Source organism: Mus caroli, chromosome 11, assembly GCF_900094665.2.
Source record: "Mus caroli chromosome 11, CAROLI_EIJ_v1.1, whole genome shotgun sequence".
In the NCBI taxonomy this organism is placed as follows: Eukaryota; Metazoa; Chordata; class Mammalia; order Rodentia; family Muridae; genus Mus; species Mus caroli.
The window spans coordinates 105,272,387-105,285,299 of record NC_034580.1 but is presented as its reverse complement, the minus strand read 5'-3'; the positions used below and the strand labels follow the sequence as shown (position 1 = coordinate 105,285,299).

Here is a 12,913-nt window from a genome sequence, read left to right as displayed (position 1 = left end):
CATTCCAGAAGAGGGTGCCAGATCTTGTTGCGGATGGTTGTGAGCCACCATGTGGTTGCTGGGATTTGAACTCTGGACCTTCGGAAGAGCAGTTGGGTGCTCTTACCCACTGAGCCATCTCACCAGCCCCCCACTGCTTGTTTCATGGCTCATTTCTAAGTGATTGGGGAAACATGAAAAGGGTATTTTTTAACATGTGAAATAGTATAAAATCAAATTTCGGGGTCTAAAAATAAGACCATCCCGGAGCGCAGGCAGCCCCACTCATTTACTCATCCAGCGTCCCTGACTGCTTCCATGCCCTGCATCCGAGGGAGCAGTGGACCTAGAGCCCACGGGCGAGCTTTCAAAGCTTTGCACCACTGCACAGGGCGCTGGGCTTCACGCTGAGAACGCTTCACATGGCACGAGTACTGCCAGTCCACTGCCAGCCCTTTGTCTCTCTCACGCACAGGTAAGTTCACACTCATCACAAAAAAAGAAACAGAAAGGAGGGTTTGAGTGCTATACCAAAATACCAGTATTTGTGTTATTGTTGAGTTAGATGGGGAAGCACCATGTTTCCTATGTAATGACACTGTCGCTAACTCAAAGAACACAATGCGGGTCAGCACTTGTAGACCAACCATCGCTACCCATTTCCTTGTGGCTCACTGTTATCCAAGCAAGGAGTGCTGTTCACTGCTGGAGAGTTAAGTCCTGTTTGACTGCAGCAGCCAAACAAGTTTGTGCAGAGACGACAGACTGTTAGCTTTTCAGTGAGAGCAGGTGTTCAGAGCTGAGGACCTCAGAACAACCTAAATACCAGGTGGATTCTCTAGGAGTTCGAGGCCAATCTGGTTGATATATCGAGTCCCAGGCCAGCCAGGGCTATACATCGGGACCCCGTTTCAAAACAAAGCTACTAACAGTAAGACAGATTAGAGATTTCCAGGACTTTCCTCACTCTTGCTGAACTTCCTACCAATGGTGCTCAGGCAGCTGTTGGCCAAGTTTGGAGTACCTGAAGAACCAGCCTGCACAGACAGTCTGCACGCATATCTATTTACCCAAGGAGAATCTGGTCAAAGAAACTGAGACAACTCTAACTGAGCTCAGCGGCCACTGGACTCTGACAGGGGACAGTAGAGTGGAGCGAGAAGGAAGTGGTGGGACAAACGCACAAAGCTGTGAGTCCATGTGGCACGGAACTCCTCACTAACAGGTACTTTGTTGGAGACACACAAAGTCTACCAGTGCTGAGAAGGGATTTTGTGACCCGAGTATCACTATGACCAGGAACTTGTCAGAAGTAAGAGGCACTCACTATTCATCTGGGAAACGTAGCTCAGTTGATGAAATCATCTGCCTAGCATGCATGAAACCCTGGGTCCTACCCCAGCACCAAAGTGCAGTGGCACACGCCTGAAATCTCAGCACTTGGACAGAGGCAGGAGAATGGGGGGTGGGGTGGGGGTGGAGTGGGGTTGAGCCCATTCTCTGCTTCACACCAAGTTTGAGGTCAAAATTGACAAGAGGAGACCTACCCAACCTCAACAGAGAGATGACAGAGATTGATAGGGAGGACTAAAATAATTATTCTGACATGCACCTTATAAGTTCAGTGTCTTGGGCTGGAGAGATGGCTCAGCCATCACAGGCCATGCTCATGACCAAAGCAACATTCAGTGGCTCAAACCGCTTACTAAATTTTCTGAGCACTGGGATGAAATACTTTGTTCTTCTGCACAAGAACTATCCTTAACCACTGTCACTCAGCACTGGGCTTTGAAATTAGCTTCGGGAAGAGTAGATTCTATTCTTGAGGAAGTCCAACCTAAAATTATAAGGCAAAGCAGCCTTTTTTGGAGAAGCTTATACTCTGGAAAACTCATCTCAACAACTGGCATTAAGACTGAATCTCTAGCAACGTCAAACTGTTTTTATACACTCTCCAGTGTATAAAAAAAAGGGAGTGAACCCCATCCACACAAATTTTCGATGCACATCCATTTCCAAATTCCAACTCCAATTCCTGAAGCATCATTCAGGTCCAAAACCCATTTAACTGCAAATTAAAGCTCCCCCAGCCTTCCAGGAGCAGTGATGAGCACTCTAAGCGGCACTGGGGAAAGGACCTGAATGCTTCTGAAGACCGACTATGCCCAATAAGACCACATGCTCACGGGGCAGCGGCTACCCTCATGTCGCTGCTCTGGAGATGGACCAGGGCCTCACACATGCTAGGTGAGTGGTCCACCACTTTCAAGGATCAGATGTGTAAAATGTTATTACAGATCAGCTTTAATGGGTGGACATTTATGACTGGTTTGAAGGCAATAGGAAGCACGGAACCCAAAGAGGCAAAACACCCAATTCTCTGATCAGCAAAACCTCTCTTACAAAAGGCCCTACACAACTTTCTTACATTCTGTAGGAACTTGTAATATGAATACTTTCTGTGATGTTCTTCATTTTATGTCTTGGCATGAGAAGTCTCTACTATATTATCTAGTCCTGTAGGAAATGTGTTCTAGAATTCTGAGACTTTTATAACTCTGACTGGCCTGATTCACATAGTAAATCAGGCTGGGTTCAAACTCACAGAGGCTTCTGCCTCAGACTTCAGTATATGGTGCCACATCAAGTACTTTTGTTTTGAGGTGAGTCACGATCCTCCTTACTCAGCCTCCAAAGTATTAGGGACTAGTCACACAGCTCATGCTGCCACACCCAACTTAGATAAATAGTTCTTACTGGGATAGGTCAGAACTGCTTGATGTGCCTATTAAAAGAACAGATTCGATGCCTTACTACAGACCTGCCATACGGGACTCTTAGCAAGCGGCAAGAAAAATGACTGTGAGGCTATCCTTGGGGTCGCTTCACACTGACATGCATTTTAAAACTAACTTCAGCTTTTGTGACTATAGGAAGTTAACTTTTTAAAAGCCTGATAAAGGTGAGCAAGATGGCTCAGGGGTTAAGAAGACCTGCTACTCTTTAGAGGACCTATGTTTACTTCCCAGCAGCTACATCGGGCAGCTTACGAATGCCTGCAACTTCAGTTCCAGAGGACCCAATGCCACAGAACCTGCACAAGTGCATATATGCATTCATTTATTTAAACTTAACTAAATTAAAAAGTATAAAAATAAATCTTTAAAAGCCTGGTAAAAGGAGTTAGCGATGGCTCAGTGGTTAAGGGCACTGACTCTCTTCCAGAAGACCCAGGTTCAATTCCCAGCATCCATGTGGTAGCTCACACCCATCTATAATTCTAGTTCCAAGGGATCTGAAATTCTTTTAGTCTCTGAGGGCACCAGGTATAAGTGATTTATACGTATCCATTCAGGAAAAATACACATATGCATAAAAATTAAATAATGAAATAATAAGTAAAAGCCGGATTAAAAATGCCAACCTACTAATAAACTAGGCTAGAAATTTATTTTTATTTTATTGTAAGAGTAGGTTTTAAGTCACACTGCATATTCTTCATAACTCAATTAAGTCAGACTTGTATGCACACTCACACAAATAAAGACTCCATTTGAGTTTAGGGACAGCCTGGTCTAAAATGAATGAATGAATGAATGAATGAATGAATGAATGAATTGCTAGTGGATAAGGTCAGACACAGGTTTAATATTGAGAAGTTCCTCTGACTAGAAATTGGTAATATACAAATTTTAGAGAAAACTCTGGGAACAATAAAATATCAAGGATCCAATCTACTTATGTTGGTTGGTTAAAATCTACCAGTCAGCTGTGGTGAGCCATCCCTATAATCCCAGGACAGTCTGAGGTAGGAGGATTGTGAGTTTAAAGTCAGCTGACAAGCTAGAACTATATATACATATAAAGGCCCTGTTGACAAAACCTAGCAAGCCAGCATTTCGTATTTAAATATTTAGCTAGTCCCAAAAGAGTATACCATCTCCTATATACTATACTATAATTATAGTAAACTATAACATACTTTTATATAGTCTCTTAAAAATGAGCCCTCGCCGGGCGTGGTGGCGCACGCCTTTAATCCCAGCACTCGGGAGGCAGAGGCAAGCGGATTTCTGAGTTCGAGGCCAGCCTGGTCTACAGAGTGAGTTCAGGACAGCCAGGGCTATACAGAGAAACCCTGTCTCGAAAAACCAAAAAAAAAAAAAAAAAAAAATGAGCCCTCAAGTCCGGCACGGTGGCGCATGCTTGTGAATCCCAGCACTTGAGGCTGAGACAGGGAAGATGCCACCGTGAGGTCTGGGACAGCCTAGAATACACACAGCTGAGAAAAGCTTGAGCTCCAACCAAAGGCCCCTCCCTGTGCATCTATCTTTCTCCCTCCTGGGCCTGGCACGAGTGCCGGACACAACTCCTTTCATTTTTGTCTGAGGACCTCATAAGGAGAGATGAAGAGATTTCCAGTAGAAGAGTCTGCAGAATAGCCAATCCTGTCCATTTTATAGATTTTGAAAAGTCTGGAGGTCAGTAATTACACAGCTTATCTATCCAAGACTAATTTCAGGGATAAAAATTGAAAGAAAACTATTTTAGTAACAAGAACTGAGATTCTTGCTTTTTCTCCCAGTAAGAATTAGTTCTTGAAGACATGTAAACTGAAGATACACTCATTTCTACTTTTTCTTTCCACTGACAGTGGTTTTCATCTGCTGCCCTTGACCTCAGGAATATCCTTCTGTTATCTGCCTGGGGGTCTGTACCTTTCGAAGCACCTTACTTTGAACTATGGTCCTGTACAGAAATACCTAGGCTCCTTTCCTGTATCTCAGGCCAGGATTATTATCTCGTACATAGTAACAGCTCCAGGACCATCTGCTGGATGCTTTGTATTGTAACTTCCCCTTTCCGACATCCTGTTTCCATCTTGTATTTCTCCAAACGTTAGTCACCGAAAGTGTAGCATATGGAAGGATGGTCATCTGAGTAACAATGACTGCATTAAATCTGTTTATAAAGATGAAAGCATAGACAAGAGAAAAAACAAGCAATAAACCTAAATGTATACGTGTAGCTCAGTTCTTTCAAGATAAAATGTCCATTTATTTTTTTCAGTATGTTTGAACGTCATGAAAAGCACTATGGGAAGTTACAGTACCAAGATGCTATAAAGATAACAAACATTTAAAGATCTTCTGATATGAGGGCAAACATTAAATGCTACTATCAATTAAAAAGGCATGCAAGAAAAGTAATAAGAGCTGCAAAAGAGGACATACAAGTAGAATTTAAAATGACATTTATTCAGGTGTGTGAGTGTATGAGTGCACACTTGCACAAGCTGTGGCACATGTGTGGAGGTCAGAGAACAAACTGGCAGGAGTTGGTTCTCTCCTCCTACAGCATGGGTTCCAGTCATCTTGCTGGCCCTCAAATACGACTTGAAGGGATTAGATGATGGTAGATCTTCAGAATTGCCTTTTTCTCTAAGAAGATTTAAGTTTCTTGTCTTCTAACCAAGAGCCAGGCAGGGTGGGGCCTAGGTCAGGTCTCCATCTGCAGAGATTAGGAACAGCCACAGATAATATCGAATTTGAAAGGCTTCTTGCCACACGAAGTAGATATTCTAAATGCTCGCACCAGGACATTTGATAACTGTCAAATTCTGCTAACAAGAATTGTAGGGACTATTTAATATGTATTATATATGTCTTAACTTCATGGTTCTGGACTATCTTTACAGACCAGATCTAATGAGAGTCAGAAGACAAACTGAAATCTACCATTCAGAGCTTGTTTGACCTCTAGGAATTAGCTCAGTGGTACAGTGTGTAACTAGCAAGCCTAAACCCCTAAATTTGATCCCCAGCACTGGAGGAAATAAAATGTTTTTGAATATAAACCATCATTGCTTAGTCTCCTAAAATGTGAAAAACTTAAATGCTAGGCAATAAGTATGTCTCTAAATAAAAAGAACTTTGCTTTGAAAAAAAAAAGATTTTTAAAAGATCACATTTTTATTTACTGAAGGTCTTTTAGTTGCTACCACTATCACCTAAAAGTCTTTTGCTTAAAAATAAAATTATTAAAAATATTAAAATTAAAAACCCTTCCATTCATTCAATATTCACTTTGCAGGGTCTGATAGCATAGGTGCATAATCAATCAATCAATCAATCAATCAATCAATTTTCCCTTTGTAGGGCCTAGTGACATAGGCAGGTGAGGCAAGAGGATTCTAGGTTGAAGGCCAGTCTGGGCTACAGAATGAGTGTAGCTTGGGCTACAGAATGGGTATAGTGCGAGCTACAGAACAAGATCCTGACTCAAATGGAGGAGACAGGTGCACTGGCGGATACTTCTATACCAATCTGTTCCATTTCTGCTTATCTTGCCAAGGGACTTTTATTGATTCTTATCTTAGAGATTGCTTTTGGTTTTTTGTTTTAAAATCTTTCATTATTTTACTTTTCTCTGGGGAAAAAAAGTATTTGATGTTTTTTGCTACCTACAGTACCATTTTCAAGAAGGGTGGCATTGACTGCCATCTTTGTAAAAAACGCAGAAGTAAAGCACTCCCATGCTGGGGTTTTTTGTTTGTTTTTGGCTTGGTTTGGTTTACAAGAAACATAACAATATTTACTGATAGCAAAAAAAAAAGTGATTTTTTTTCCATTGTTCTGTCAATATTCTAAAACCAACTACACTCCAAGTTAATAAAATTTCAAATTTCTTTAGAGCCAGAATTAGTTATGTTAGCCCTCATTATTTGAAATTTATTTTTTCAAAATAAGTCTAAACCAACCTCAGATAGTTTATAATAATCATAGTAAAATTTTCCTAAAGAATACTATCTTTGGCTTCCTGAAAGCTCAGCTCAGTCCAGTTCTTCTACCACAGAAACTGTAACAGCAATAGGCTCACACAGTCAGCAATAGGCTCACACTGTCAGCAGACAAGACACCCCGGGGGAAAAAGCACAACACGGACTTTACTCTGCAGGCTGCCTCTGACTTGCCACTCTGCTAGTAAATGCTTCTTTATGTCATGCGTTGTCCATTTATCACCAGATAAATGTGGCTAGTAATCTTAATGATGTAACTTATCTACTAAACGGTAATTCTCCTACTACAAAAGTCACACAAACCACCTTATGCTATTAAGATGCCTCTTTATCCAGATCCTCTCTTAAGCATTCTGAAGTGCATGTGCATCCTACAGAGGTGCTCGATTCTACCTCTCATGAAAGTAAAACGTCACATGGGAAGGACTTTTATACTGCAGAAGTGGGCTAGCTCTGACCAACAGGTCAGCAATATGGTAAGACTCATCTCATATGGTATTGCTAGAAGCACTACTTTTGCTTCCTAAGACTCGCTGGCTTAAGTATTCTAAAGAATCTGCTGGTACTGAGTAAAATCACTGCCAGGAAACCCTAATGTTGCAACCATAATGGAGCAGGATATGAAGCTGGACAGAGAGTACAAAAGAGTTTATCTCTATACCCAACGTGCATTCAAATTCCGGAGGAAGATAACCAAAATGTCAACAGAGACTTCTCGGCTGGTGGCACAGAGCATCTCTGTGCGCCCCACCCCTCGGGGAACACGGATGGCTTAGAATTTAAAATTTCTTTCAGAGGACCAGTCTCATTTCCCAGATCCCAGCAACCACATCAAAGCAGGTCCCTGTGGCTCCATTCCCAGGGGTGCTCATTCCCTGTTCTGCCTCTTTGGGCACACGCACACACATGATGTACCATGTGTACATTCAGGGGCACACAGATAAAAACTGATAAAGAAATATTAAAATAAAATTCAAGCCATTCTCTCTAAAAAGTTAATTTTCCTAACTCTTCAGTTTTCACACAATACATTTAATACAATCAAGGTTAGGATTCTGAGCTTTGAAAAATGCTTCAGTGTTAAATATGGTTTTGAAAAGAGCCAACTGTACAGAATCTCAACAACTGCCGCCATCAGATGGCACGCAGGAGAGTGAGCAGAACAATTAATTAATGAAGGTAGGAGGGCCCAGCCCTCTCTGTGCAGCAGTGTGGTCTAAGAGGAGCACAGCACAAACAGGGAGCTGGCAGTAAGAAGCCCGTGCTCCATGGCCTGTGCTCCACTCAGCTCCTGCCTCTAGGTTCCCTCCCGCCTTAGCTTCCTTCAATGACAGGCTATTACCTGTAAAATAAACCCTTTCCTTCCCCCATGTTGGTTTTGGTCGGTGTTTTATCACAGCAGCAGAAAAGCACCACAGGACAGTGGGTAAAAGCATGTGCTGTGCAAAGCCCAAGCCCACACAGTAGGACAGAATCAGCCTCACAACTGCCCTGTGACCTCCACACGTCCCTACACACGCACATGCTCACATGCCTCTTACACACCACAGAGAGGGGGGAGGGGAGGGGAGGGGAGGGGAAAGGGAGAAGATGGGGATGAAAGAGAAGAGGAAAACTTTTAAAAAGAAAATGAGTTTCTAATTGGGCTTTGCCACTAGAAGACTTCAGTAGTACATTGGTTTTTCTTTTCTTTTTTCTTTCATTTTTCAAAAATTAATGACCTCAACTTCAGGCAGGCAGGAAGAAAGGGAGCTAAGAGCAACAGGCAGCATTCTGACATCCCTTCCCCTGGTTCAGTCCCCTGCAGTCTCCACAGAGAGTGCTGCCACAGAACAGCTCCTATGGCCTCACAGCAGATGGAGGCTTGGCTCTACCATGATATACTACAAACCCTCAAACTCAAACACTGCCTAGGAATTAACATTAGTTAATAAATGGGAAGCAGGTGTCAGGAAAATCCAGATGGCTTTAGGCCCAGTTTAGCGTTGACTCCATATTCCTAAACTCTCTTGCCAACAGTGAGTTCCACCCAGCCTCTTCGTCTCAACCCTAAATCCTATCAGACAGCAAAGCAAGGTGACCTGAAACTATTTCAAGTACTGCCCGATGTGCCTTTGCTCAGACCGTATCAGACACACCAGTTCCTGTCTCTAGGCTGTGATCTGATTAACTCTGTTAGCAAGAGAGGCAGAAAAGCAGGGACTGATTAACAGGCACGGCTATGGGGCCCTACTGCCTTGGGTCTGAATTGTGAACTCCCTGCCCTTCTCTGAGGTCCTCTAAGCCAGGGAACACAGCTAACAGCACAGTGAGGAACAACACTGACAACTGAAGCCCTGCTGCACTCCTCTCACATGACAGTTCCCAGGAAGGCAAATCAGCAATGCACTCTCCTATGGTCTCGTCAGGGCCCGGACATATTACATACAGCAAAACTTCAATGCATGCTTAATGAAGACCTGAAGGGCACATCCCACTCTCAATCACTAATTGGAAAGTGATCACTAAGTACAGTCTGTAGCCACAGGTTCCACAACCTCAGTCTGGAAATGCCAGGAAGAAAGTTTCTATCTGGAGCCAGGCACGGCAATACACAGAGGATGGCAAATTAGAGGCTAGCCTAGGCTACACAGCAAAGCAAGAAATCCATCTGCACTGAACAGACTCTTCTCCTCGTCATTATTCCCGAAACAATAAAGCACAATAGCTCCTCACACAGCCTCACACTGTAAGAGGCAGTCCGAGTATGCTAGAGGTAATTTAAAGCACATGGCAGGTTGTGCTTAGGCTATATGCAAATTCTAGACCATTTTATACCAGGGACTGCACACTGAGATTCAGTTATCCCAGGGGTTGCCAGACCCTGAGGATATGAAGGAACAACTGTACACAATGAAAAACTCTTGTGTATTTATTTACATAATAATTATTTTGAGACAGAGTTCTCTCGTGTGTCCCAAGCTGGCCTTGAACTTGTTACATCACTGAGGAAAAGAACTGACTTCCTGCCTCCGCCTCTTAAGTGCTAGGATTATAGTGTGGTACTACACTATGTGGTGCTGCGAATCAACCCCTAGGCTTTGGGCGTACTAGGTAAGCAGTCTATCAACTAACCTTACCTAAGCCACTAACTAACTCATGTACCTCTCCTTGTCAAAGACACCACAGTCTGTTTAAATGGTAAGGAGGTCTGAAAAACCACACCTTGCTAGCTAACTAAGCCAGGTGGTTGAAAGTGCTGCAAAGGGAAATGAGAAGTCGGCCTGACTTCAAGTGAATCTGCTCTGCTTCCTCACCTCCTCCCTCCTCAGGCACTTCCAGTCTGGCCCCTCCCTCCCTCCCTCCCTCCCTCCCTTCCTCCCCATCACCTGCTTGCTGCCAGCTCCTGCCACCACAGCACTGTCAGCTCAGAGCACTTTCCCAAGTCCTTGCAGCACTTGTTCTCTTGAACAGATACACAAATAAACAATATGTATTTATTTTTTCAGAAATGATATTACTATGCAACTAGGTGACTTCAAACACGCTATCCTCCTGACTCAGTTTCCCAAGTGCTATGCCAGTACACTCCAGAGCACATCTCCTTTGCAGAGAGATTTCTCCCTCTAACATTCTTAAAAGATGCTAAGGTTCCTTAAGACTCTACTACGAGCAGCCCTCTGTTTTACACCCTTACACTGCAAACAAAAGCTCACTAATGTCTCCCTCTAGCCCTACACTCTCCCTTGGGCTCCAGACCTAGGGTCAGACTCTTCTCTGTCTCTCCCACCTGAGGCACTGTTCCTCCTGCAACTCCCTGCTCACCTGCTGGACCCAGGGCCAGCCCAGGAGCAGGGCTCTCTCTACACAACAGCTTCTGGGTCTTGCCCAAGGTCCTCCAATTAACATTTGTGACTAATAAAGAGATTATTTGTATTTGGTCCTCTAGCAAACAAGCCTTCAAACAGATACCTGTCTCCTCATCAATGGGTGTGCTGGGGCACATGACCGTGAGCCTGCCCACCGGGGGCAGCCAGAGAACTGCTGTGAACCTTCTTCCTGAGGCCTGCACCAAGCTTTTCTGTTATCAGGGCTTCCTCACCTCCAGCATCTTTCTACATTTGCTTTTTATTTCCACATTAGAGGAGAGGTGAAAGAAACAGATTATAAGAAGCTAGAAAATTTTTAAAGGAATAACTCCATACCTTAATACCTGCACACACTCATCACATATAAAAGAATCAGACATACAACTCAATGTTTATATATTTAATAAAACATGGCCACCATGCAACAAAAATTAGACATAAACAGGGTAATTCTATAAAAATTTAATTGCTATAAAACAACCTTTTAAGTCAGATTAAGATATCATATTTTAAGGTCACAAGTGCAAATACTGTACAGTGGGGGTGGGGACTTTGCTTCTCTAAACTGTAACATCATTTTGGTTTTTTATTTTTGGTTTTTTTGGTTTTTTTTGAAACAGGGTTTTGTTGTGTAGACCTGATTGTCCTAGAACTCGCTCTGTAGACCAGGCTGGCCCTGAACTCAGAGATCCGCCTGCCTCTGCCTCCTGAGTGCTGGGATTAAAGGCATGTGCCACCACTGCCTGGCCTGTAATACCAATTTGCAAACTGGGTGGTGAGCTGGAGAGTTTTCTGTCAACAGAGCACAAGCTAAAGTCATCTGAGAGGAAGGAACCTCAACTGAGAAAATCCCTCCAAGGATCTGGCTGTAGGCAAGCGTGTAGAGCTGTCCCTTAGTGACCGACGAGGGAGGGCCCTGCTCACTGTGAGCGGTGTCAGCCCTGGGCAAGCCATGAGGAGTAAGCCAGTAAGCAGCACCCCTCCATGGGCCTCTGTATCAGCTCCTGCCTTGCTTGAGTTCCTGTTCTGACTTCAATGATGAACAGTGATGTGGAAGTGTAAGCCAAATAAATCCTTTCCTTACCAACTTGCTTTTGGTCCTGGTGTTTCATCACAGGCCACTCAAATTTAGTGTCACATGTGGTGGGTGACTTGCACACCTGTAACCCAACACTAGGGAGATTGAGGTGGGAGGATAGCTGTGAATTTGAGGCCAACTGGGCTATGTAGTGAGTTCGGGCCAGTCTGCATTATAGAGTAAGACCCTGTCTCAAAGTAAATTTAATGAGAGTCTGTCTCAAAACAGTAAAAAGTGGAACTAGGCACAGTAGATAAGATTTACAAATTCTAGGCCAGGCTGAGCTATAGTGAGACCCTCTCTCAAAAAGCCAAACAAACAAAAAAACCAAAGAGCTCAGGGCAGAGCATTTTGTGTATTGTTCTGGAATCCCTAGCATTGCAATAAATAAATAACAAACAAATAAAGGAGGGCTGGAGAGATGGCTCAGCAACCAGGAGCGATGGTTATTATCCCAGAAGAGCCCAGGGTTGAAGAGCCCAGCATCACAAGTTGGCTCCCAAGCGTCTGTAACTCAGGAGATCGATCCTATTCCCTTTTCTGGCCTCTGAGGGCACCAGGCAAGAACATGCTACACAGACACATATTCAGGGACCCCCCACCCCAGGAATGAATAAACAACTAAATAACTATCCAGGTGTGGTGGTGCATGTCTATCCTCCCATCACTCATGCCGAGTCAGGGTTAGCTCAAGAACATCCTTGGCTGCATAGTTCAAGGTCAGTCTGAGCTACGCGAGGCCCTACCTGAGAACAGGGAGCAGGGAGGCAGAGACGGGAGAATTCCCAGGAGTAAAGCTTTAGTTGGTTGGGGCTGGAGAGATGGCTCGATGGGTAAAAGCACTGGCTGCTCTCCTAGGTTCAATTCCTGGCACCCACATGGTGACCAATCGTCCAGAACTACTATCCTAAGGAAGCTGACACCCCATTTTGGCCTCCATGTGCACTGCATATAGTTGGGCACAAACTCAGGCAGGCAAAACACTCATTATCCCAGGATTACAAATGAAAGTTCCCTACTCCAAATATTCATTTCAGCTCTTTTTCTTCTTAAAAAAAAAAAAAAAACTGTTCTAACTAAACATAATTACAAACTAAATATAATATAATTGCTGTGGTTCAAGGAACCCAAAAACCTTTGGGGATGTCAAGGCAGGATAGAAATCTTGTTTATTAATACTGTTTTTAAATACTAATGTTTTAAATATTA

The 12,913-nt window shown here is 43.5% G+C and overlaps 1 protein-coding gene across 2 annotated transcripts in view; it reads right to left on the bottom strand.

The window, feature by feature from the left end:
- The window catches only part of Gna13 (G protein subunit alpha 13), a 37,596-nt gene that overhangs the window by 14,537 nt on the left and 10,146 nt on the right, over nucleotides 1-12,913 (bottom strand). Inside the window, exon 3 of one of the 2 annotated variants that reach the window (XM_029483403.1) lies at nucleotides 4,998-5,490. The exons of the other annotated variant lie outside the window; for it this stretch is intronic. Within the exon in view, the coding sequence (XP_029339263.1) occupies nucleotides 5,479-5,490 (12 nt within the window). The 3' untranslated portion in view covers nucleotides 4,998-5,478. Of the gene's footprint in view, nucleotides 1-4,997; nucleotides 5,491-12,913 lie in introns of those variants that run through there. 2 annotated transcript variants of the gene reach the window in all.